The 26,090-nt window shown below is 37.4% G+C and overlaps 1 protein-coding gene across 3 annotated transcripts in view; it reads left to right on the top strand.

Moving 5' to 3' along the window:
• Positions 1 to 26,090, top strand: part of Ctnna2 (catenin alpha 2) — a 1,104,669-nt gene that overhangs the window by 881,353 nt on the left and 197,226 nt on the right. For all 3 annotated transcript variants that reach the window (XM_069989104.1, XM_069989103.1, XM_069989105.1), the window contains one exon: positions 538 to 690. In XM_069989104.1, coding sequence (XP_069845205.1) covers positions 538 to 690 — 153 coding nt within the window. The remainder of the gene's footprint in view (positions 1 to 537; positions 691 to 26,090) is intronic.

Consider the following 26,090-nt stretch of genomic DNA (forward strand, 5'->3'; position numbering starts at 1 on the left):
TCCTTGAAGAACAATTGCAAATCTTTTTTTCTGAAGCTGAGCAACCATAGCACCTGTCCCTCCTAGGTAATACAAATAGTGCCTCTAGGAAGAGCAGGAGACTGAACAGTGAGTGGTTATTTTTGGAGTGACTTGGGGGTTCAGCTCTTCATCCACAGTTCTTCCCCATGGCTGGCTGAGGCCTAGATTTCTTCTTTTCTAAAGAGCCTGAATTCTTGAACTATATCTTGATTCAGATCTCCTAAAGGGGCACATTCAGGTCAAGGAATAAGCAGATCTCTTAATCAAAGAGGGCATAGAGTATATTGAACTACAGGTTAGACATGCAACTTTCACTGAGCAGATACCATTGCATTTATAGGCAGACATACTGTGTTTTTTCTTTAATGTGATAAATATGCACTGGTAAAATTTCTAAAAAAAGAAAGAATTAGGACATTATTTACCTGGCAATAATATCTGGACAATAGTTCAGGAAAAAGTTGGAAATTCCATTTCTTAATCATATATTCTTATGTGTGCTTATTTTGACTGTAGCTTCGGAAAGCAGTAATGGATCACATATCTGATTCCTTCTTGGAAACCAACGTCCCTTTGCTGGTTCTCATCGAAGCTGCAAAGAGTGGCAATGAAAAGGAAGTGAAAGAATATGCCCAGGTTTTTCGTGAACATGCCAACAAGCTGGTGGAGGTAAGTCAAGAGAAACTGGGATTAGAACTCATTGACATATGGTACAAAACGTTTGTATGGCTTTCTTGAGCATGAATATCTGATCACTTTTCTTCCTTGACCTTCTGATTACACCTTTTTGTAGGTACTAAGTCATTAGTAATCTCCCCTCTATCTCATCTCTTTAATCATACGCTGAACCATGTCAGCCAATTTTTCTGAACAATAGCTAGAGGCTGAGACTAAATTAGAAAGGACTCTTTCTAAAGCATTGAGTATCAGCCTTGATTTGAGGGATTAGAATAGGAATTTAGTACCTTGCTCTCGTTTTCTTCTTACACTGAAGTCCAGATTGGATGACAAAACTGAATTTGGGGGAAAAATTCGAACTTCTCAAATAAATGCTTAGACTTTTAGTAAAAAGATCTTGGGGACTGTACTAGTGTAAGTTTAGGATCTTAAATATATAATGGGTATTAGAAAAAAAAATCTTCAGAAGTTGCTTTATAAACACAAAATTGTCCTGACTGATATTGAATAAAATGCCAAATGATAACTAGGCTACTTGAGTTTAGAAGCTGAACACCAACAGTGTGACAAACACAGGATTGGTGATATGAGGTGAATAGAGAATACATATGTTAAACAGAAGTGTGTGTGTATGTGTGTGTGTGTGTGTGTGTGTGTGTGTGTGTGTGTGTGTGTGTGTGTGTGTGTGCAACAAAAGGGCCCAGAATGGGCAAGGAGCCTGCTGTGATTCTAGAGAATCATAATTATCCAAGTTAAAACTTTTGGAGGTTCTGAGCCACCAGGGTGCATTGTCTCTTGGATTCACAAAGAAATGAAGTGACGTGCTTTGTGTTTTGTTCTTTTTATTTTATTTGTGAACATATTGTACAGAGGGGTTACAATTACATGGGCAGGATAATGCATACATTTCTTACCAAGCATTGTAGCCTCCTCCTTTGTTTACCCTACACATCCCTTCCCAGCCTCCCCTCTCACACCCAATCCTCCCTCCCACCCCCACATCAACATTGTAAAGCTCATTTTCGACATTGTACTTCTCATTGTTGCTACAGGTCCACCTGTATCCTTAAACGACTTGTTTTTCCCCTCTCCTCCACAAGTTATACTGACATCAAATATAGTGAAAGCAGGGGTTATACTGTGGGAGAGGGACATACAAAGCATCAAAGAAATAATCTTATAAATACGTTAGAAACACATGCATGAAAGAAAAAAACGTTAAAATACATATCTAAGGGTTCATTTTCCTAGTGATACCTTGTTTCATTGGGGTGGCAAAGCTCTTCATCATTCATTAGGTGCAAAAATCCTCTCCTGTTTTGCTTTGAAGAGTGATAAGACCATGCTCAATTTTGTTGTATGCTAAGCACATAGTTTGGTCTTCTGTTAGCAGCATGGCTAGTCGATCTGACACTAAAGATGTTCAGCCAGCAGAAATCCCTACATCAACAGCCAAGTCCTTTATCAAGTTCTTGGTTCTGTGGGACATGAGCTACGACATCTACTCTGATAGCAGTCTACATTTTGTGTGTACCAGTTTTGTTAAGTTGGCTTCTAAGAATTTGCCATTTTTCTTTAACTTTCTAACTCATTAGCATGAAGTTATCCATACTACCTTTATGATTTTTGCTTAATGTGGGGTTCTACATGAATGGTTTTTTTCTACTTCTTGTATGATTAATTGGTGTCTTCTCTCTCTCTCTCTTTCTCTCTCTGAAAAATGACAAAGCACTTTTGCAAGTAGTTTCTCAGTTTAGTCATATTTTCTAAAGAAAAAAAAGCTTTCAGTTTTATATTTTTGTTGCTCTTCTACATTATTTCTTCCTTACTTTATATTTCCTCTACTTTCTTCCAGTATAACTTACTGTACTTTTCTAATTTACTGAAATGGATAATCACATCAAACTTTTTGGCTTTCTTATTTGAGTTATAAGTATATTTAAGACTGTACATTTTTTCTAAGTTATGCTATAATCCTGTTATTTTCTACTGACCTAGTTTTTAGTTTATACATCTTTTTTTAGTTTATACATCCATCTGTATCTAATACATATGAAATCCATCTATTGAGTTAATTTATTTTCTCAAGAATTTCTAGTAAACAGCCGTTTTTTCTTCCTGCTCTTCCAACTCCTTTACATTCTTATCCTCCTGTTTTCCTTTCACCACTAAAACTGATTTTGGCTCTAATAAATTTCACTATCAAGTTATCTCCTTCAAAAATGTGAACCATAATTAGTTCAAAATAATTAATATTCCCTCATCTGAAGAATGCAAACAACTCAGTTAAATAGATTTGACCTTACCCTGAACTTTTAGCTTCATTTTTAACACAGAGGTTCCTCCAGTCCTCACAAGTACTGGATAATCCCACAGGTGAGCTCCCTTGCCCGCTGTACAAAGGAAAAAAAAAACACAGAAAAAGAAGCAGAGAAAAGTGGCCTTGGGATTTTTTTCTTTCCCTCCTTTGGTCAGTCAAACATTTTTTAAAGAGTGAGTTCTCAATTTCACCCAAAGAGCTTCAATAATTGTGTCACCTGCACATCTGTGTAGTGGTGGTCAACAAGCCCTAGAATTGCCTTGGATGTTATTACTGATAAGGGGTCATTCCCACCAAGAGGTTATGATTCTTTACACAATTGGACTTGTAAGGCAGCAGAACAGGTGTCCACACTTGTCTATGATAGTTTCAACAAAGATAGGAATGTATGACTTTAAGTTTTCTCATATTAGGGTGTGTGGCTGAAATCATGCAATTAGGAGTTTCTCATCGGTCCTGATTTTGAATAGTTTTAAGTTTCCTAGTGGCACCCTTTCCCCAAATAGGCTCCTCCACCACCTCCTCCCCTCCTCCTCTTCTTCTCCTCCTCCTTCTTCCTCCTCCTCCTCTTTCTTCTTCCTCTTGTTCCTCCTCCTTCTTCCTCTTGTTCCTCCTCCTTCTCCTCTTGTTCCTCGTCCTCCTCCTCGTCCTCCTCCTCGTCCTCCTCCTTGTCCTCCTCCTCATCCTCCTCCTCATCCTCCTCCTCGTCCTCCTCCTCGTCCTCCTCCTCATCCTCCTCCTCATCCTCCTCCTCCTCCTCCTCTTCCTCCTCCTCGTCCTCCTCCTCGTCCTCGTCCTCCTCCTCCTCCTCCTCCTCCTCTTCCTCCTCCTCCTCCTCCTCCTCCTTCTCCTCCTTCTCCTTCTCCTCCTCCTCCTTCTTCTTCTTCTTCTTCTTCTCCTTCTTCTCCTTCTTCTTCTCCTTCTTCTCCTTCTTCTCCTTCTTCTCCTTCTTCTCCTTCTTCTCCTTCTTCTCCTTCTTCTCCTTCTTCTTCTTCTTCTTCTATTTTACATTTACGTATTTATTACCTTTAAGTAGTTATACAAATAAATTTCAAATTATCATGTCAATTTATAAGAACTATGCACTTTGATCAGTGTCACTCCTACAACCATGACCCCACACCCAATCTATCCAAACCTCATAAATCAAAAAATAGGCTTTAGATATGAGACCCTTGTCCAATGTCCAATGTATGACTAGTGAAGATCTTCTCAAAATTTGTTGGTTTTCTATTCATCTTGCTAGCTATGTCCTTTGCCATGCAGAAACTCTGCAATTTCATGCAATCCCACTTGTCCAACCTTTCTTTGATTTGTTGTGTTTCTGGGTCTTTATTAAGAAAATTCCAGCCTGTGCCAAGGAGCCCTAAAGTTTCTCCTATTCCATCCTGTAATGTTTTCAGAGTGTCTGCTTTGACTCCAAGGTTTTTGATCCATTTGGAGTTGATTCTGGTGCAGGGTGATATATGGGGATCTAGCTTTCATTTTCTACAGGTGTTAAACCAATTTTGCCAGCACCATTTACTGTCTTTCTTCCATTCTATGTGTTTAGCTCCCCTATTGAAGATTAGGTGGCTATAGGTCTTTGGGTTCATTTCTGGGTCTTCAGTTCTACTCTATTAGACTTCTTGTGCCAGTACCAAGCTGTTTTGATTACTGTGGCTTTGTAGTAGAGTTTGAAATTTGGTATTGATTTCCTCCAGCACTGTTCTTTCTGCTAAGGATTATTTCTGCTATTTGGGGTCTTTTATTGTTCCATATGAATTTTGGGGTTTCTTCTTCTATTTTACTGAAGAATGAGATTGGAATATTCATAGTTATTGCATTAAATTTGTAGATACCCTTGGGAAGTATTGCCATTTTCACGATGTTAATCCTCCCAATCCAGGAGCCTGGGAGGCTTTTCCACTTCCTAAGTTCTGCCTTAATTTCCTTTTTCAGGCTTTTAAAGTTTTCATCGTAGAGGTCCTTCACTTCTTTAGTTAACTCCTAAGTATTTTATTTTTTGTGTGACTATTAAAAAGGAGTTGCTTCCCTGAGTTCAACCATGCTCTTTTCATTGTTAGCATACAGAAAATCCATTGATTTTTGAGGGTTAATTTTGTATCCTGCTACATTGCCAAAATTTCGGATCAGACCGAGTAATTTGGGAGTCGAGTCCATGGGATTCTTTAAATATAAGATCATGTCATCTGTAAAGAGTAAGAGTTTTACTTCATCTTTCCCTATCTGGATCTTCTTTATGATTGCATCTTGTCTTATTGCTGTAGCTAGGCATTCTAATACTAAATTGAAGAGAAGTGGAGAGAGTGGACAACTAAATCCCCAAAGAAATCAGCAAAGAAACAACTGCCCAATTAATAAGTGGGCTAAAGACACAAAGAGAAACTTCTCTGAAGAGGAAAGAAGGATGGCCAATAGACACATGAAGAAATGCTCAAACTCTCTAGCCATAAAAGAAATGCAAATCAAAACAGCATTGAGATTCTACCTCACCCCTGTTAGAATGGCTATAATCAAGAACTCTAATAACAACAGATGCTGGAGGGGATGTGGCCAAAATGGAACCCTACTGCATTGTTGTGGGAGTGTAAACTTGTTCAACCACTTTGGAAAGCAGTATGGAGGTTCCTCAAAAGACTTCACATAGAGCTCCCCAATGACCCAGCAATCCCACTTTTGGGCATTTACCCAAACGATCACAAACTATGTTTATCACAGCCTTATTCACCATAGCTAAGATATGGAACCAGCCCAGATCCCCCTCAATAGATGAATGGAAATGTGGTATATATACACAATGGAATTCTATGCCTCCATCAGAAAGAATGACATTGCCCCATTTGTTAGGAAATGAAAGACTTGGAAAAAATTATATTAAGTGAAGTAAGCCAGGCCCAAAGAAACATAGGTCCAATGGCGTCTCTTATTTTCAATAACTAGTATAAGTCTAGGACAACCAGAAAAGGTCAAAAGCTATGTACATATGACCATATAAAATGATGTTAAGTGAAATGAACCCCAAGATAGGGACACAACTTGTTTTTTCTTTCTTGCTATTGTTTTTAATGTATCTAAAATGTACTATGTGATTTTTTTTTGTTTCTCTTGTATATTCTTCCCCCATGGTATAAACCTTGTTTTCATTGTATTTGATGTTGGTGCCCTGCATCTTGTATATACATATTTCTAATTTGGGGAGGGGAAGGGAAATAACAAAATGCTGAAACAGGGATACAGGTTGACCCATTGTAACAATGAGATGTACAAAACACTATGTAGAAAATGAACTTTACAACTTTGTGGGGGTAAGGGGGTAGTTGTGGAGGCGAGGAGGGAAGGGTTGTTAAGGAAAAAAAACAAAGGAGGAGGTAACAATGCTCCATAGGAAATGTACTCATTACCTTACTCAAATAACTGTAACCCCTCTGTACACTATTTTTACAATAGAAGCATAAAAACGTAGGCTTTCTCATTGGCTTGCCTACTTATGGGTCTGGAAGGAAATGAGGTGGAATGATAGTGATTAAAACATCCATCAACCATTCAAATGTGGGACAAGATATCTAGTTATATTTTATTTAGTTGCATTTTTTTATATACCAGGTAACTTTTAACAATTTTATTTCTAACTGACACATAATTGTGCATGTATATGAAGTTCCATATGCTTGATGACATTGTGTAATGATCAAATTAGGTTAAGGTGTGTTTGTTAAAACAAACATTTTTTCATAATGATGTAATTCAAAGTCCTCTTTCCTGGCTATTTTAATAATACAGTATATTATTGTAGTATAGTATTGGGAATTCCTTTACTGTGCAATGGAACACCAGAACTATTTTCTCTTATGTCCCCCAATCTCCCCTCCAAAAAAAGAGGATCTGCATGTTTTCTCCTAAAGAATGTTTGCCTTATTCTCTTCAGGGTAGTGGGTAGCTAATCAGACATTTAAATGAAGCTCTGATGAGGGCTGGGAAGGTGGCTCAGTGGTAGAGCACTTGCCTTGCATGCATGAGGCCCTGGGTTTGATTCCCCAGCACCACATAAACAGAAAAAGAAAGCCAGAAGTGGCGCTGTGGCTCAAGAGGTAGAGTGCTAGCTTTAAGCACAGAAAGGCTCATGAACAGAGCCTAGGCCTTGAGTTAAAGCCCGATAACTGGCAAAAAAAAAAAAAAAAAAAGGAAGAAAGAAAGAAAGGAAGAGAGAGAAAAAGAGAAAGGAAGAAAACCAGAAAAAGAAGCAGAAAAAGAAAAAAAGTCCAGACACCTTCCTTTGCTACAGTTCTATAGAATAATCTTCCAGAAATGCCAATATCACAATATTACATGTGTTACAACACAATCTCCAATCATTATATCCAGGAAAATGAGACTGCTAAATCTATGAAATTCTCTTCCTTTTAGTAACTCCTTTCTGTCTGGTTTCAAGGTTTTCCTCTCAGCACTAAGAATGATCAAATCCAGGGAGGGTGATGGAGTCAGGCTTCCTTCAGTTAGCGTCTCTTTCTAGTCTACTGGAAGTTATGACTCCTGTTTGGAGCCATCTGCTTCCTCTGGCATCTTGCTTCCTTCTACACATCACATGCCATTGTCTCTTGAGAGCCCCTGATAGACCCTTAAATTTCCACTAATGTAAACCATGTGAATTGTTCAGAATTAGCTGAATGAAGAATGCATGAGATAATCAATGAATAAGTGATTATAGTTTTAGTCCTTCAGCAGTTTTTGACTATTATATTTGATTATTGTATATATTTAGCTTTCCATCCATTTCTATATGTATTTCTTGTCAAATTTCTCTGCTCTTTTCCATTTGGTTGATATTTGGTGGTCACAAAAATGGATGCTATCGGGCTGGGAAGGTGGCTCAGTGGTAGAGCGCTTGCCTTGCATGCCTGAGGCCCTGGGTTCGATTCCCCAGCACCACATAAGCAAAAAGAAAAAAGCCGGAAGTGGCGCTGTGGCTCCAGTGGTAGAGCACTAGCCTTGAGCTGAAGAACTGAGGGACAGCGCCCAGGCCCAGAGTTCAGGCCCCATGAACGGACCCAAAAACAAAAACAAAAACAAAAACAAACAAAAACAAAAACAAAAAAAATTAATGCTATCAAGTAAATGGGCTTATCACAATTTATTACATGATGTGGTGGTCCTTAAAAAGTTGTTAACGATGATAGTTTTAGTGCAAGTAAAATACCAGTAAAATATGAATAGGAAAAATGATTTGACTATAGAGTTTTTTTTCTTTACAATAGCTGTTAGCATGTTATAAAAGCAGATGATCTTGCACCAGGGTTCCTTGATGAGGAAAAATCTGAGAGTTCAAATAAAATGTTTTATGATCTATACGTCACCCACTAGAGCAAATATCACCCATAGAGATGAATAGAATAAGAGTAATCTTTCCCTCCACTCCAGTATCAATAACTCAGCCTCTCCAAGGGGTTATCTAAGGACTTCAGAGTGGTCTGACACTGAGGGAGTGCTGAGTTGATCAGAGGACACCTGTTGTACCTCATTTCCAAGCAAGTTAAACGAAGTTTAGAGAAATGGAATGCAAATGATGACAACTCAGTACCATAGTAATGTCAGGGTTGTGGGAGGAGTGGATGTAAATTGGGGGCAAAATATGCATTGCTGCAATAAAAATAAAAGCTAATCTTGAAAATGAGATGCAAAAGCATTACAGCTGTTTTAGTCTCCAAACTAGTTTTATTCCTCCTATTGCTTGGCTGCTCAGTTGAGCAATGCCTGCTCTTCCTTCTTCCTATCTTGACCTCTAACTCTCTAGTGCAGGCTACCTGTTCAATGGTGTGGGAATTAAAGTAGCTCCCATCAGGCCACTCTCATCTAATGGCCTCCTCAGTCTTCTTTGCAGCCTGTAGGCTGAGTAAATAGGATTCTAAGAAAGAAAGGTGGAAACTGTATTATCTCTGTCAAAGACATCCTATTTTACTTAGGTAAAGACAAACATTTTAAAGACAAACATGGTTTGCACGGCTTGGATGTCTCATCAGTTTCCAGGCTCTCTTCTGTCTTTTCCTGCATTTCTGCAACATATCTGCAACACATGGCATCTTTGATTTGTTGAATGTCCCATGCTCCCTTTCCCTTTTGGCCTTTTATGTCTTTTCTTTTTCCTGGTACTGTCCCGCTCCCCCAACTGCCAGCCCTTCCTCTCATTTCTATCTGCTGTTTAACTTTCATTCTGAACATGTAACAGTTCCCTGCCTTTCTACTTTTGTGATATTCTATTAGTTTTAAGATTGAGTTCTACAGCTTTGTACTATGTCTTCTGCTAACCTACCAATTTCCTTGGGGGTAGGACCATGTTTAATTAATTCCTAATCACACTTCAGTACCTAGCAGAGTGTCTCTGTATAGCAGGTATTCAATAAATAGCTGGTGCCTAAAGAACAAATAAAGTAATACAAGCACCCGGCAATGTCACTGGCTTTTTGCCTCCGGGGATATTACATTTTACTAGTATGACTGAGGGATGCTAAGGGTTACCTTAGTGATCAGAAGTAAAGAGGCATTGTGACTAAGTCTCTAATTTACTACCAAGGAGGAATTTCAAGTCCCGGGAGAACTCCCATCTCCACTGAGTAGAAAGGACTTGCGCTGTTTACTTCTATTCCTTGCAGCAGAAGTAGCTTTCCCAGTCTGCTCCTAACTCTACTATGGATTCCCTTTGCCTTCCAAGCATGCTTGGATTTTCAGCATCTGTTATGGTGGATGTGAGGAAGGGTGCTGATTCTACCTGACAAAGCAGAGCATTGAGGCCAGGGAAATGATAAATTAGATACAAGAAACTTAAGTCATCGAACTTACTGTTTTGACTTCAAACTCATGATGGCTACAGTCCATGAAGATCGAGAAGCTCTATTTTGAAAGGAAGAGACACATCTGCTAAGTGATCCATCTATTTAGGCACCGGAGTGCTTTGGTTTCAGCCCTGGGTGAACTGAAATTGTAATTCACTTGCACATTGTTGCATTGAGCACCAGTCATGGAGAGTTTCCCATGTGCCGATGTTTTTCTGGTTGTTATCAATATCAATACACACAAAAGTAGAGCAACCTTTTGTCCAGCTGAAGTATATATTCTATTGTGAAAGACAGAGGAGGGAAAAGGCAAATGTGTAACATGTAAGGTGGAACTATTGTGCCTCAGTGCAAAAGCAAGACACTGAGGGACAGTGATGGGGGAGGGCATGAGAAGTGCATCAGGAAGTGCATCTCACATAAGATGATTAATGAGGCAAGAGCAGAAGGAAATGGAAGAACATTTCATAAGGTAGGATGAGTGAGAGTAAATACTCAGAGCAGCAGTATACCTGTGCAACTGGAGCTGAGCATGAGAGGAAAACATTTCAGAAAAGAAATGGAGTGCAGACTGAATTTTACTGAATTTGAATGCTATGGAAGGCTTTAAACAAAGGCATGACATGATCTGATTTCCATTTTAAAAAACTCTTTTGTTATATGAGTATATACAGTAAGTAGGAGTAAGAAAAACTATATAAAATGAAACTGCAATAGTCCAGCTAGGGATTAGTAATATGACTGAATAGAAGCAGGGAGGTTAGAAGAAATGGTTGGATTTGATTTGTATTTGCAAGGTTGTGAGGATCTGAGCCAGAGAGAAATCTGGGATGACTCCAAGTTGTGACATTCTACAGTAATGAAATCAGTTGGAACTTTAAAAAAAATAAGCATAGCTTTTACTCTCAGACTGTTTCTCAATTGGCTCTGGCTTGCAGCTGTTTGATAGGTGTGATCCTGAAAACCCCATACAAATGTCTCAGGTTTAAATAAATGCAACAGAGCTTTGTAAATTCCAGGGTCTTGATTTAAACCATGAGCCAAAAAAGAAAATCAAGAGAAGCTGCCTCAAAAATTACATCGATGGAAATGGATTGTCATGCATTTTTAAAATTTAAAATTCTCATCCTCTCTTTCTCTCAGGGCTGCCCTTCTTAATTAGCTAAAGGGGGGACAGGGAGTGAGAGTCATCTGAGTTTCTCAAATAATCGAGTTGTAACAGATCTATAATAATGTTCTAGGAAGAACTATTTTTGTTTTGCTCTAGCATGGATTGTACTCACAGTAAATCTTATCCCACCACTTAAGAAGTATATATTTAAATCTATTCTTTCTTCTTAACTCCCTTAACTCTGAAACCCTACTTTGTTTCCTGTAGCATGTAATAAACATTACAGAGAAGTTAGATGCCTGTCTTATATTCTTTTTGTTGTTGTTGTTATTGGTCATGGGGCTTGAACTCTGGGCTTGGGCGCAATCTCTGAGCTCTTCAGCTCAAGGTGAGCGCTCTACCACTTGAGCCACAGAGCCACTTCTGGTTTTCTAGTGGTTTATTGAAGATAAGAGTCTCACAGAGTTTCCTGCCTGGGCTGGTTTTGAACCACGATCCTAAGATCGTGAGTAGCTAGGATTACAGGCATGAGCCACCGGCGCCTGGCATTGTCTTATATTCTTAATTGCTATAGAAATAAAGGGCTAGAGTTCTTTATAAACCATCCATTATTTTACCTAAGTAAAGAAATAAATTAATCAAGTGGTTATATAACTATTTCCACATCAGACTGCTAGAAAGAGGTAGAGCTCCTACATGACTCCAAATCCCAGATTTCAGAGATTTCAATATAAAACACCATTCCTTATGACCCTATGCAACTGTCCTAGGGTACCACACAGCGTACAGTGAAATCCATTATATAAATTTTTGGTTTGTGCTTAGTCCCAAAGTAATTGACCAAAAATATTAGCTACTACTATTGGACAGACATTAAGTTTCATATCTTTCAAATTGTATTTCAGAAAAGTGCTCTATTTTACTGCACACATTTCTGAAAGTAATGTACTCTACTGCTAAAGAATTTTTTTTCTACCCTAGTGGAATAGATCATCCAAACTGCTTTACCATTACTGGTAGTGGAAACTAAGCTAAGTTTCCCTACTAGCTCAATAAGTCTTGACCTGTATACTTCCTGATTCAATCTGTTTAAGCTACTAAGTCCTTTGGACTTTTAATTTTTTTTATAAATGATGGAATCTAAGGATATTAAGTATTTCTGGGTCAAAAATCTATTCCAGTGGTTTGAATTAACTATGCGAACAATAGAAATACTTACAGATTACATTTAAATCTTTATAAAAAAGTAAAGTACCAGGCCATGATCATTAAGTTAATTATTTTTCATATAGAAGAAGAAACAACTATGAGATTCCATGAAAATTTGGTTTGTTGGTATTTAGATGAAAACTAACACCATCTCAACCAATCCCCTAAATTATATCCCAATAGCTAAATTAAATACTCTTATGAAGAAAAATCCAGAAAAGTAAATCAATTAATTATGGTGTCTGTATTTATGGGAAAAGAGGAGAAACACCACTTGGCTCTTATTCTATGGTAGATGTTACAGTGGCTTTCATATATAATCTCTTTTCATTTTAAGTAAGTACTTTAAGTCATCCGTCTCAGAGTTTTGAAGATGAGAAGTCTGAGGCTCAGGAAACCAAAATCAGTATGGCTAACATCAACAACCTGTGGGTGAGTGACAGAGACAGAATTCAGATGCTCTGAACTTGTTATTTGTGCTGTTCCATAGGGTCTCCTGACCTGTCTGTATATATTGAACATTTTTATGTTTAATCACCTGATGTACTCTTGATTAGCTCACCATCAGCACAATAAAATCATAATCCAGCACAAAGAGAATATTCTTTAGTCTACTTTCTTCAATGTAAAGGAAGACTGTCATGATGTATGATGAGGTAGAAACTAGACCCTGGGCTGTAATAGTGGAGCTGTCAAATAAGACATTAGAAAGTTATATTCAGTGTTGCTATTTGTTGATATTTGACCTTTTATGGTACTAATTTATACTTTTATTTTATCATCATCTGGAAGTGGCTATTCTCTAAATGTTGGAATTTTGTATTTTTTTGTTTTCCACAACTGTCTTAAAGTTGAATACATTATTAGAATAACATAATGACCTATAACCTTAGATCATTAAGCTCATAACCCTTCAAAACAGAAACAAAAAATGTGTCTTTAGAAGTGATGTGCTTTAAGAATAAAAAACACAATGTTTTAATTGCCTAGGAAAAAAAAACCTCTTCAATGCTTCACATGTTCAATTTTGCTAGTTGGATGGGCTTTTTATATCACAAAGCCCTCTAGCCAGCCTGAAGCCATATTTCAAGAGGGATGGTGTGTGAGATATTCCTTTTTTGAATTAAAATAGAGTTTCAGATTACCTCGACTCCATTAAATTTAGAAGGAGGTAGAGTCCAATTTCATGAAGCCCTATAGCCAGCCTGAGGCTTAGTGACTATGTCCTTTCAATACTTACCTTAACATATAACACTGAGTCCATTAAGCCTGGTGACTGGGATTTCTTTGATGGTGTGATGATTTACTCCCATGGTAATATGAATGAACTTATCACTTTAATCCTCTGACCCTCAGAGTTTTCATCTGATGTATTGTTGCCCATCTTGATTTCCCAAATTCACAGGACTCTCTGACGTTCAGATTCTAGAACAACAGAAGACCTAAACAATTGTTTTGATCTAGAATGCATTTGTAAATGAATCAAGAATTTGGCAGTTATATGAGAATATGTTATATACAATACCCCAGTATTCTTATACATGCACCTGGAATTTGGGATTTAGCTAGTAATTGAGCTGTTATAGACCATAAAGTAATCATCCATATGGAACCCATTATTCTTTATTGTAATCCCATGCCCTTGGCCTAGGGCTGACCCAATATTTAAAAGATAGATTTGAATAGCTCTTAATCAACTTTGCTATATAGGAGACGAAGAGGGAATAGAGGCCAATGCTTGTCACATAGAAAAAATCTATAATTTAGTTAAGCAATGCTGAGATAATTTGTTTGTATTACTTAAGAGCTTCCAGGTTTGATTTTATTTTACTCTTTTACTATTTTACCATTTTACTCTTCTTTCATTTGTATTTCTTTCTTTTTTTTCAATAAGTTTTTTTTTTGAAAATACCGTACAGAGGGGTTACAATTACATGAGCAAGGTAATGAGTACATTTCCTATCAAGCACTGTTGCCTCCTCCTTTGTTTTTCTCCAACCATCCCTGCCCTCCCATCTCCACAACTACACTCCCCCTCACCCCTGCCCCTCTGCCAATGTTGTAAAGTTTGTTTTTCATCATAGCATTTTGTACATCTCATTGTTGCAGTGGGTCCACCTGTATACCTATTTAAACAAGACATTTCTTTCTAAAAGCCAAGAGCTATGAATGCCACAGTGCCATGGGGTAGCAGGTGTGTGGCATGTTTTAGTACCCTATCTTCCAATCTCCAAATACCTTTGTCCCTTAAAACCACTTCTCTCTCTCTCTCTCTCTCTCTCTCTCTCTCTCTCTCTCTCTCTCTCTCTCTCTCTCTCTCTCTCTCTCTCTCACTCTCACTCTCTTTCTCTCCCTTTCTCTCCCTTTCTCTCTCTCTCTCTCTCTCTCTCTCTCTCTCTCTCTCTCTCTCTCTCTCTATATATATATATATATATATATATATATATATATATATATATATATACAGGGGTATGTATATTAGACACATACATGCATTCTTTGATCTAAAGAACAAATGTTTTCTCAATTATATATAAAACACAACATGAGCATCTTTAGAGGAAAATTTTGATGTTTTAGTTGGCCTTTAATACAAAAAAAATCTAACTAAAACTGCAATACAAAGAGAAATTTCGGGAAGTCCCCTATTACCACTTGCAACCAGATTGCTGCCCTTGGCTGTTCCTATTTAGACAGGGCGTGAATGTCACACATCCAAGGTGCCTGGGAATTGAGTCAATATTTTTATATAATGCCAGTTTCTACCAAAATATAGTTACTTGCACAGACTTGACAAGTTGCTATTTTCCATGCTAAAACAAAAGGGGCCTCATGACTTATCTTTGGAACTTTTCCCTGGAAGTTTGGAGCACGTACATGCCTTTTCAAATCTGTAAATAGTCCTAAAATGATTATTTCCTCTCTCCATAATTGGGGGAGGGTGCTAAGGGGGTTCAAGATACCTCAGATTCAATGCCTTCCCTTATAGCTTTCTGTATTCTTTTCTTATCGAAAATTGTTGAAAAGCTTCATTTATAACTTAATTTTGAAATTCCAGGTGCTATGATTGTGAAACCTTATAATGTATAGATGAAAATGCATTAGAGTTTGCTTCCAGGAGAAAAAATGCTGTGGATTATTATTATTATTATTATTGGAAAATGTCATGATAGTTTCTACACAAAGATGGAAGATTGGCGGGTGTTAATGACAACAAGGCAATACAGTTTCTTATGGATCAGTAGTTTCACAACTAAAAATAGTCTGGGTTTGACCTACTCCCATGCAACACTTAGCTAAAGAGGCTGTTTTGATCCCCACAATCAAGTATCTAAAAAGTCAAGTCTTTTTAAGTAGGTGCTTTCAAGTATCTCTGTTACGCAGAGCTTTTTAAAAAATAAAGCAAATTTGCAATTTACATCTAAACTAGGACACTTTTCACGAGTTTGTTCGGTAAACTAGACACAAGGCAGATCTGTTTGTCCCTATCAGAGGACAGGTAATACTTTAGTTTCATACCTGTCTGTCATAAGGAGGCATAGGAGCCTACTACTCCTCAGTGCCCTCTGGGAGGGTAAATCATCCTCACACAGGTGAAATTCAGAGTGGAAAGAGCCAAACCCAAGTGCTCAAATAATGGATACAGCTAGGGATTAGATTCAAGCCACATTCTTGCAGAGAACACCCAGAAACACAGGTAGGACTAGAGCCTGACATAAAATTTACACTGCCATGAAAGATCAGAAGCTGTTTACAAACTGGAGAGCTCAAGTATTGGAAAACAGTAGGATAAGGAAGGTGTGGGTTAGGCAGAGAAAGCAGAATATTGGTTGTCTATGCTAATATCTCTATGTGATAGAGCCCAAATTGAGCATGTGCTATTTCTCTGCCCTTAAATTTTACCTTAAGGACTATCTTCCCTTCCCATTTACTTCATAGATTTCTTTCTAACTTCTGCCATTTCTCCCTACAGTTCTGTCACCAGAAACCTTTCAAATTGGCATTCAATACATTATAGGCTTCGATATCATGTATTTCTACAAATATTGGCCGTATCATGGTCCATTATTTCTTGTCTTGTTTTGAGAGGAGAAAAAATAATCCAATATCCAATGGATTCTCTCCTTGCTTTTTCCTTTGAATTTTGAGGGTAACAATTGCTTTTCTCAAAATGAAAACAATTCAACCTTTGTCCCAGTTGCTTAACTCGCGTTTTGGTAGAAGGACTTTTGCCCAAATACCATTTATAAGTGACTGTTTCAGAATTCTGAGAAGTTTCTCATGGTCAAAAAGTACTAATGATATTTGTACAAGTGATTTTCTGGCCCCAAAGAGTCCAAATATAAATCTATAAGGAAAGCATAGAAGCTAATATTTCTTCAGCCTATCTTGGAGAACTTAAGAATGAAATGACAATTTCTATTACAAGTTTTCCCAGAAGGTAGAAGAAAGTTAAGTGAGGTTTTTATTTTCACATAGTTGCTTTTAATTTCCTCCCCATCTCTTTCACAGTAACCTTCAAAAGCGGGAACACTTTGTTTTGATCACAGGAATTGAAAATTTTTCCAGAAACATAGTGTGCCAGTAGCTACTATTGATTATATACAATTAGGTGTCCTTGTTCATAATTATGTCCTTGATCATAATTTCAAAGGAGGTGATCTCCTCTGCTTTATTTGTTTAATTTTTAATTACTAAGTAGTCATACAAAGAAATTTTAATTTGACAGATTCTTCTGAATTTAGATAGGTAGAATATTAACATATTTTATGAGGAAAATCTTGTTCCTTGACAATGAGCTTTTCAATCATCTCTTATTCCTGTTTTAGGCTGGTTAATTAATTATGTTGGGGAGCTGACCTATGTATTGTACAATGTTTAGTGACATTGCTGATCTGTACTGAGTAGATGTCAACGATATCCTTACCCAGAATTGTGACATGCAGAAATGGCTCAGACATTGCCAACAAACTCCAAGGAGACAAAACAGTTCCTGCATGAAAAGTATTTCTCTACAAGCCTTAAATTAAATAAATACATAACCCAGTGTCCCATACTCACATTGGTTAATTTGTGCCATGCATTATTTGACTTGAACAAAGTCATCAGATATTACAAGAAACAAGTGGTTTGTTTCCTAGTTAAAATGATGTCTAAAGTTACTGTTACTCAAAACTCAGCTATTGCTTTCCTGCAGTAATTTGGTGAAAATCTCCTGCCACAAAGTTATTTATCTATGATCAACTACTGTGTCACAATTAAAAAAAAAAGCCTTAGTATTCTGCAAGTACATTTAGTAAAGAACACTAAACTTTTATTCAAATAGGAATATCTAATTAGGATTGTCTTATTGATATCTTTTTAACCAGGGCAGCTGGATGAAAATAAGGCTCCAATGAAAGAGAACATGAACAGGTAGATAGATAATAATACATTGTAAAAGATGTGCACATAGAAGAGCCAGGAAGATGATTAAGTCTATCCCATTGACTTCACTCACAAGTTAGAGCCTACTTATGAAATGAGATCCAAGGCAGACATAGCACATTCTCATTAAATGTATGCTAATTAAGAGTTAAATTTGGTTTGTAATTCTCCAGCTCAGTCTAGGCTCAATCTGCCGTTGTGGATTTAATATAAATCTTTTTAAAGAAAAAAATGCCCATGCAAGTAGCAGCTTTTCTCTCAGCTTTAACTCCTACTATTTACTAAACAGGGAATTTCCTATCTCACTGTCTGGTGCTCTCTTCTATTAATATTAGTGACAAAACTATAAATGCACAGGAACAGGGAAGCATGTACTGTATGTATAGGAAGCCAGGTTTGTCCACAGCAAAGTCAGAATGCAAAGGGGAGGACATGTGCATCTCTAGGATCCTGGGCATATAACCAATGGCCCTCCTCCCTGTGCAGGAAAGTTGCATGTGTGTTGATCTGAAACCAAGTCCTAGACACTGCTCCCCCAGGGTAGGAGATAATAATTATTGAAAACCAAAGGCCTTGTAGTAAGGTGTGGCCCCCAGGGCCACTAAGCACAAGTCTTGGCTTAGGTTAATAACTCAGAATCCCAGCTTCTACTCCTCATCTCATTCTAAGGTTTGTGTGTGTGTGTGTGTGTGTGTGTGTGTGTGTGTGTGTGTGTGTGTGTGTGTGTGTGTGTGTGTGTGTGTGTGTGTGTGTGTGTATGTGTTTGTGTATGTGCCTGTCAGTGTATGAGTGTGTTGGTCCTAAGGCTGGAACTCAGGACCTGTGTGCTGTCCATGAATTTGTCAGTATTTTTTTTTTATTATTTGTGAACATACTGTACAGAGGGGTTACAATTACATGGGCAAGATAATGAGTCCATTTCTTATCAAGCATTGCAGCCTCCTCCTTGTTTTTCAAGGCTCGTGTTCTACCACTAGAGCTACAGCTATGATTCTGGCTTTTAAATCTTTTTAAGTAGTTAATTATAAATCAGAGTCTAATGGAGTGTCCAGACTAGCTTCGAACTATGATCCTCAGATATCAGTCTCCTGAGTAGTTAGGGTTACAGGTGTGAGCCACAGGCACCAGGCTTCCATTCTGAGTTTTAATATGATTCCTATGCTTCCTATGACAATAAAACTTTCGATGCCTGGAATAAGAGATATTTTCTATAACATATTCCCACGTGATGCTGGTTGTGAGCAAACAGATCCAATAGATCTTTAGTATCCATAAGGGTTTGGTTCCAAGCAAACCACCATTGAAGAAGACCTCTAACTCTCAGGATACATAGACTTCAGTACTTTACTGTGGATGTTTGCTTCATTCGTTTCCATAAAGTTACCCAGCCACCTCTCAACAAACCTAAAATATTTACTTTAAAATTAAAGGCATTTACCTTACGTTAGGGGACCAATTTACTTCTTATGAGGAATATTTTCACAAAATTAAGATCAAGAAAGCATTCAGCAGATCATGCAGGGATTTAAACCTGTGTGATTACCTGTGGGACTGACAAGTTTTCTGAATCAACTGAGCTTTGTAATGGCCAGCAAAATTTAAAATTTTATTTCAGAAATTTCTTTAGACTTTGATTTTTTTTTTACTTTTTGGATTTAGGGTTTCTTTTTACTAGTCAAAACCATATATAATAAATGTGCTTATTGTATTTTAAGGATTTTTTCAGTCTATGGCCAGTTATTAGAGATCCTCAATGCACATTAATACTGAAAAAATATAAGTTATATCAGGCCATGAAGGCTTGGAGAAGGCTTGAATTTGCATTGTTATGTGAGGTGACGGGATGATTACTTTGGAACAATTTCTTCTTCTTCTTCTTCTTCTTCTTCTTCTTCTTCTTCTTCTTCTTCTTCTTCTTCTTCTTTTTTTTTTGTGAACTCAGGTCCTATGTGCTTTCCCTGAGCTTTTGTCACTTTTTTTTTTTTGGTCCAGTCATAGGGCCTGAACTTTGGGTCTGGACGCTGTCCCTCAGCTCTTCAGCTCAAGGCAAGCACTCTACCATTGAGCCACCTTCACAGCCCTCCCTGAGCTTTTATGCTCATGGCTAGTGACACTCTAGCACTTAAGCCACAGCTCCACTTGTAGCTTTTGGGTGGTTAATCAGAGATAAGAGTCCTAGGCTGGCCCTGAACTATGATCCTTACATATCAAACCTCCTGAGTAGTTAGGATTGTATGCATGAGCCTTTGGCACCCAGCAAACTTCATTAATTTTTAATGCTAAAATATGGATAAAGGCTCAAATATCACAGAAGCTAACTGCTGAATACAAGTTGCCTTTGAATCATCCTACCAAAGACTATCCAGAATTGCATGTTACTATTGAGTTAGTACTTATTTATCAAGCTTAATTATTACTTTTTAGATATTGTTACTTGTTCTTGGCATTTGTTATAAATCTAATGGATAAAATGGAGGGGGTTCTACAGTACAGAGTATTTAGCTGCTAGGGACCAAACTATGCCACACTCTGGGGCTTAAGCACAGAATGAAATGCACATTGTTCCAGACTATGGAAATCCAAAATCAAAGTGCCATCAAGTCTGGTTCTCTCCAGGCTTCTTACGGTTTGCAGATGGTACCTTCTCCCAGTCTCTCCACATGGTCTTTCCTCTTTGCTTGTTTACTCCTGCAATCTCCTTTTGAGCTCACATTTTTTCTAATAAGAACGTTACTTAGATTGGAAAAGACCTATTGTAATTAATTCATTTCAACTTAATTACCTCTTTAAGGATACTGTCTCCAAAAAGTCATATTCTGAGTGGATATAACTCATCCCATAACAAATATTCATAGGCAGAAATGTCTGCTCTCATGTTCCTGTTTTAAGGGATTGCATTTTAATTGTTCACCTGTTATTTATAACAATAATTATATAACCAAGCGGTGAATTTAATGATGGTCTAGGCCACAATTTCTTTTTCACTGACAGAGACTATTCTACTTAAAAAAATCCTCAACCTTTTCAAATGTGTTACAGAGAGCCAACCCAATTGCAACAAGAAGTTCTTCAAACTCTTAAGTTTGGTTTGAGCTGGTGGAGTCAATCATGATCCAACAATGATCCTCATTACTGCATGCACTTATACTGGTAGCAAAGCTGTCAGGATTTTCCCTCCACTAAAATTCATTCATCAAAATCCATATACCTTCCAGGATATGTCACTAAGTCTTGTCAAGAAGATATTGTGGCTTTTTATTTTTCCATCACACATTTCTTATTCCTCCTTTCAAGAACTGTCCTTGAATCAGAAAACTCCCCCACCATTGAAAACTCATAGATGATCTTATTTACCAAAAGGGCACAACTGGGCTAAGGGATAAGCCTTGCCCTGAATACTTCAGTCCTCTATTCCAGCTGGGAAATACTATTTCCTAGCCTGAGCAAGTCCAATTCTCTAGTTTTGCCTTTTGTTGCTGCTGAGGAAACATGTATTCTTGAAATTCATTTTACTCTTTGATAATAAAATTTGCACTGGAATTATATGAGTAAATACAATGCAGTAGGAGTGGCAAGTGAGAACAGTAAGGGTGCTGAATATATTATGTAATTACAAGCTAGGAGGCTCCCAAGTCTAAATAATTTCTTGACTACTTTAGGGCTCTTTGCCAGCTGCATTTACTGCAGCCAGGGTATCTTATTATACACCATGATATACCCCACCAACAAAGACAGTCAAGAAAAATTCAGCAATTTATTTTTTCATTCCCACTGCCACATTTTGATGTTCAAGTATTTGCAGATAAGATGAAGGTTGCATGAATAAATGAGGCCTTGTGTGCAGGTGTATGTGCTTGACAATAACTTAGAGTATTTCTGGAGAATTTTTATATTTTCATATTTTATGTTTTTATGTTACTCAAAAATACCTTGTTCTGAATATACTTTGTCCTTGGAATAGCTCAGTGAGGAAGTTAAGGCAATTGGTCCACCAAGAAGTGCCATGTGACCAATAGCAAATAAACATGATTTTAGAGTTTATATATCCATATTTCTAATTCCAACTTTCTTAATTAGAATACTATTCTGAACCCATGCTATCTATTGCTGAACAAAACAGAGGCCTCTACTCTTGAGAAGCTTAATTCTAATTATAGAATGAAAATTCTAGTTAATTCCACATTCTAACTGTAGAAGAGAGAAAATAAACAGTAGGTAAAATAGGATTATAATAGTGATTTTATTGTGAAGGTGATGTAAGGAGGGGTAACAATTACGTAAGTCAAGTAATGAATTCATTTCTTTTTGAACAGTACATTCTCCCAGTTTTTTCCCTCCCGACTCCCCTTCCTCCAATAGTTTATTTTCAACATAGTGTCTAGTGAGTACCATTGATGGATTAATTCAACCTTTGTCCCACCATTTCTGTGCTTCTCCTTCCCCTCCCCAAATCAGATACACTTACATATAAGACAAAGGGTACAGTAACAAAAACAATGACAAAAGAGGAAAAAAGGAGAAGAAAAAAGAACCACAAATAGTACCATTAAAACCTTGTTTTTATTTCTTGAAGTTCATTTTTTTTTTTTTTTTTTTGCTTTTTGCTTATGTGGTGCTGAGGAATCCAACCCAGGGCCTCTGGCATGCAAGGCAAGCACTTTACCTCTGAGCCACCTTCCCAGCCCCATTGAAGTTCATTTCTATAAGCATCTTTTTTGTTTGTTTGTTTGTTTCTGGTCATGGGGCTTGAACTCTGGGCCTGGGCGCTCTCCCTCAGCTCTTCAGCTGAAGGCAAGTGCTCCAACACTTTAGCCACATTGCCACTTCTGGTTTTCTGGTGGTTTATTGGAGATAAGAGTCTCATGGACTTTCTTGGCTGCTCTGGCTTTGAACTGCGATACTCAGATCTCAGCTCCTCTGAGTAGCTAGGGTTACAGGCATAAGCCTACAGCACCTGACTTAATAAGCATCATTTTATATAATCATATGCACATAGCTATTGAGCCCTTGTAATCCTCTCCCAAGAATATCCGCCTTGGTCTCACTGTGTGAAAGTTAAGAGTGCTGTTTAATTTATCATGTCCAAGTGTAATTTTTTGTCTTCTAATAACCATTGAGTTTACTTCTAGATTTACAGTCACATTCTAATTGATACAAATGAAGGACAAAGCAGTGATTTCATAGTAGATAAAAAGTGAAGAGGAAAAGGAAAATAGAGCAGAGGCATAGTTTGAATTAGGGTCATCAGAAGAGGCCATATTAGAGAATTCAATAGAAAAATCAAAGAAAAAATGTTGGTGTTTCTTGTTGGTATAATGTATCCACTGTGTCTCCATGTTACCTTTTCATTGGTTATAGCATAATATTCCTGAAGGTGTGTGATTATTTTAGAAACATTGTGAAGTGTTTAGACAGAATAGAGGTCATTAGCCTATACAATAAATGACTATGTGAACTAAGATAAAGACATTTTTTCTTCTTTTATTCAGTCTTGGCAAGCAGGAAATTATAGTACCTTAGGAAAAGTTCCATTTTTTAAAGAAAGCTGCAAAATTAAACAAGTGAAAAAAAGATATTTCTGTCAATGCTGAATTTATGGCCATCATAAGCAGTTTGTCATTGCTTCCATGGTATCTATATGCATTCAGGCACAAGATAGCTTACATATCAATGCAAAGTATTTCTGCTTGTTCTTTAAAAGGATTTATTTTAGAACATTGTTGATTTATATGCCTACCATTGAAGAAGGATAGAAGGGGAACACCAAACTTTCTGAGGGAAATCTGAGCAACGAAAATGTTGCATTGGGGAATTTGTGGTCTTAATGCTATAAAAGCATATCTGACCTCCCTCTTTCAATGGGGTCCATTATCTTGTGACATCAAATTTTACCCTATAATCTCAGCTTCCTTAAGTGTGTGCAAAAACATGCAGAGTGACAATCAGTTTTCAATTTCAATGGCTTAAGGGAATATACATCGTGTATGTTCCTTTGTAGTAGCCCATGGGCTTTGAAGGGCTTCTAAGAAACATACAAGTACTCCCCGTAGGCATGGGATTTGTACAGTGGCCACTATCTGAAACACAACAGTGTGTGTGAGTGGGAGGCAAATGAATGTTACTAACATACAATACCTTCTAAACCTTCATTTGGAGATTGAACATTTTCCCTAATTCTCCATTGACTAAAGAAAGCACCCCTTCCCCTAGTCAAACAGAACAATGCTTAAGACCTTGTGGATACAAATCCCACCTGGTGGGGGGACAGAGAAAGAGCCAGAATATTTAAGAACCAAGTAGGAGTTAATATAGCAGCTAATATATATTTTGATATTTCTGTATCTCCTGAGACTTTTAAAAAATGTTGAGAAATTACTTTTTGCTATTTGGTGTAGTGTTCCTTCTTCTGCCCCGACTAGAAATCTGATCCCTCTTATAGACTTCTTCATTTTTCAGGCAGAAGGGTAGGACCAATTTGTACAAATATCTGAAGCTGAAGAGATAAAGTTGAAGGTCAACGTGAGAGAAAAATATTTAGTTTTGTTGACAGCACACACACAATATGCATTTAAGATGATGTCACTTTTTTTCAAAAGGTACTGTTAGTTTGCAAAAACATAGACTAGTCTTATCTTACAAAGATTGAATTAAAAAAGTACAACTCTTTCACCATAGGCAAAAATTGTCTTTTAAAAGTATTAAAAAAAAAAACTTCAAGATGTTAAGAGACTATTCAAAGATATTATTGAAGATAGTAAGAAATTATTCAAGATATTAAGATCTATGACTTGTATGGAGGGATCATGAGGATAGAAAGATCTGACAAATAGTATATATTAAATAAGCAATGGGTTTCTTAAAGAAATAGAGATAGAACTAGGGATGGCAAATGAATGAGGGTCACACAAGAAGTTAAATTGAGGGCTGGGATGTAGCTCAGTGGCAAATTGCTTGCCTAGCAAGTGAAATGTCCTGGGTTCGATCCCCAGTACCAAAAAAGACAAAAATATACAGTTAAAAAAAAAAGAAATTAAATTGAGCCCAAAGGTCAGGTAAAATAGGAGAGGTCAGTCAGATCTCAAAGTTCTGATTCTGAGCTTTGTTTTCAGCACTCAGTTAACAGCTCTCAGGATCAAAAAATGTTCATTGAACTATGTAACTTGGGGGTAGAAAATGGAGAGCAGAACTCACAGGTTAAAGATGATATGTCAGAGAGAAATAAGCCAAGCTAAGGTATTGTTTTCATGGAGCCTGTTTACCTCATTTTAACTACAGTGTGTACCAAGTTTTCTGGGAGAAACTACATTTGTATTTCACTTTAAGACTTTAGGAAAGATAAGAAATGTACATTTTTGAGAATAAGTGAATACTCAGTGTGTGAAGACAATCATAAGTAGTGTTTATTGTTTGTTATACAAGTCCAAGTGAACTTTATTCCTAAGACCAATCTCTGTGGAGTGAAATAGGTGAAATATTTCCAGTTTTTTTTATCTTATTTATTTATTTTTGCTGGTACTGGAGTTTGAATTCAAGGCCTTGCGCTTGCTCAGTGGCTGCTTTACCACATAAGTCACTCCACCTGCCCTAGTTGTGTTGGATATTTCAAGGCAGTGTCTCACTTTATTCCAGACGGGCTGGGAATGTGATTGTTCGATCAGCGTGTGTGCTGGAATTCTGGCTTGAGCTTAGGGCCTCCAGTTCGCACTTCTTCTGTGCTCGTAGCTGATATTCTTCTGGTTGAGCCACAAATCTAGTTCTGACATTTTGCTGGTTAACAGGAGACTCCCAGACTTTTTTGCCCAGGTTGACATCAAAAATGATCCTCCAGATCCTACATCCTTAGTAACTGGCATGCCAGTGGCACTTAGCTTGTTTCTGTGGTTCTAATAAGGTGTTTCACCTCTTTATGCTTCAATTCTGGCCTGCACTATGGAAATCATAAGAGCAATGGCTTTCCAGGGCTTGATGAGGAATAATCAATGAAAATCATGTAAATTTGTAGAACCATTGTTGGCATATTGTGTGCACTCTGTAAGCCTCGTTATTGTTGTTATCATTATTATTTTTATTATTACATGTTCTTGAATTCTTATGGTTGTTATTCTAGAATCTGTAGCCTAGGTTACATTTCACTTATATATCTATAGACAGAGAAGGAAGTGAGGCAAGCCAAGAATGAATATTGTTGCAGATTAAGAACAAAAAGAACATTAGCCCTGCAGTCAGGTTTCCAGGTAGGAGATAGCATTATCTCTGTCCTGTAGCTATCTGTTTCAGGAGCTTAGAGGACTGACCTTCAGAAGCCAACTAGTGACCTGCCGAAGCTTCTATGCCTTTTTGACAGGACCACATAGATGACAATAATCATCTGTTTATTCCATCCATTATTAAATGAATAAATAGGTAGGTCTTCTTATGAATCATCCTTGCATGCCTTTTTGTTTACTTATCAGCTCATCATCTCAAGTTTCAGTCTTTCTAGTGATCCACTGATAGC

The sequence above is a fragment of the Dipodomys merriami genome, unplaced genomic scaffold, assembly GCF_024711535.1.
Source record: "Dipodomys merriami isolate MVZ:Mamm:240054 unplaced genomic scaffold, mDipMer1.0.p SCAF_37, whole genome shotgun sequence".
Taxonomy (NCBI): Eukaryota; Metazoa; Chordata; class Mammalia; order Rodentia; family Heteromyidae; genus Dipodomys; species Dipodomys merriami.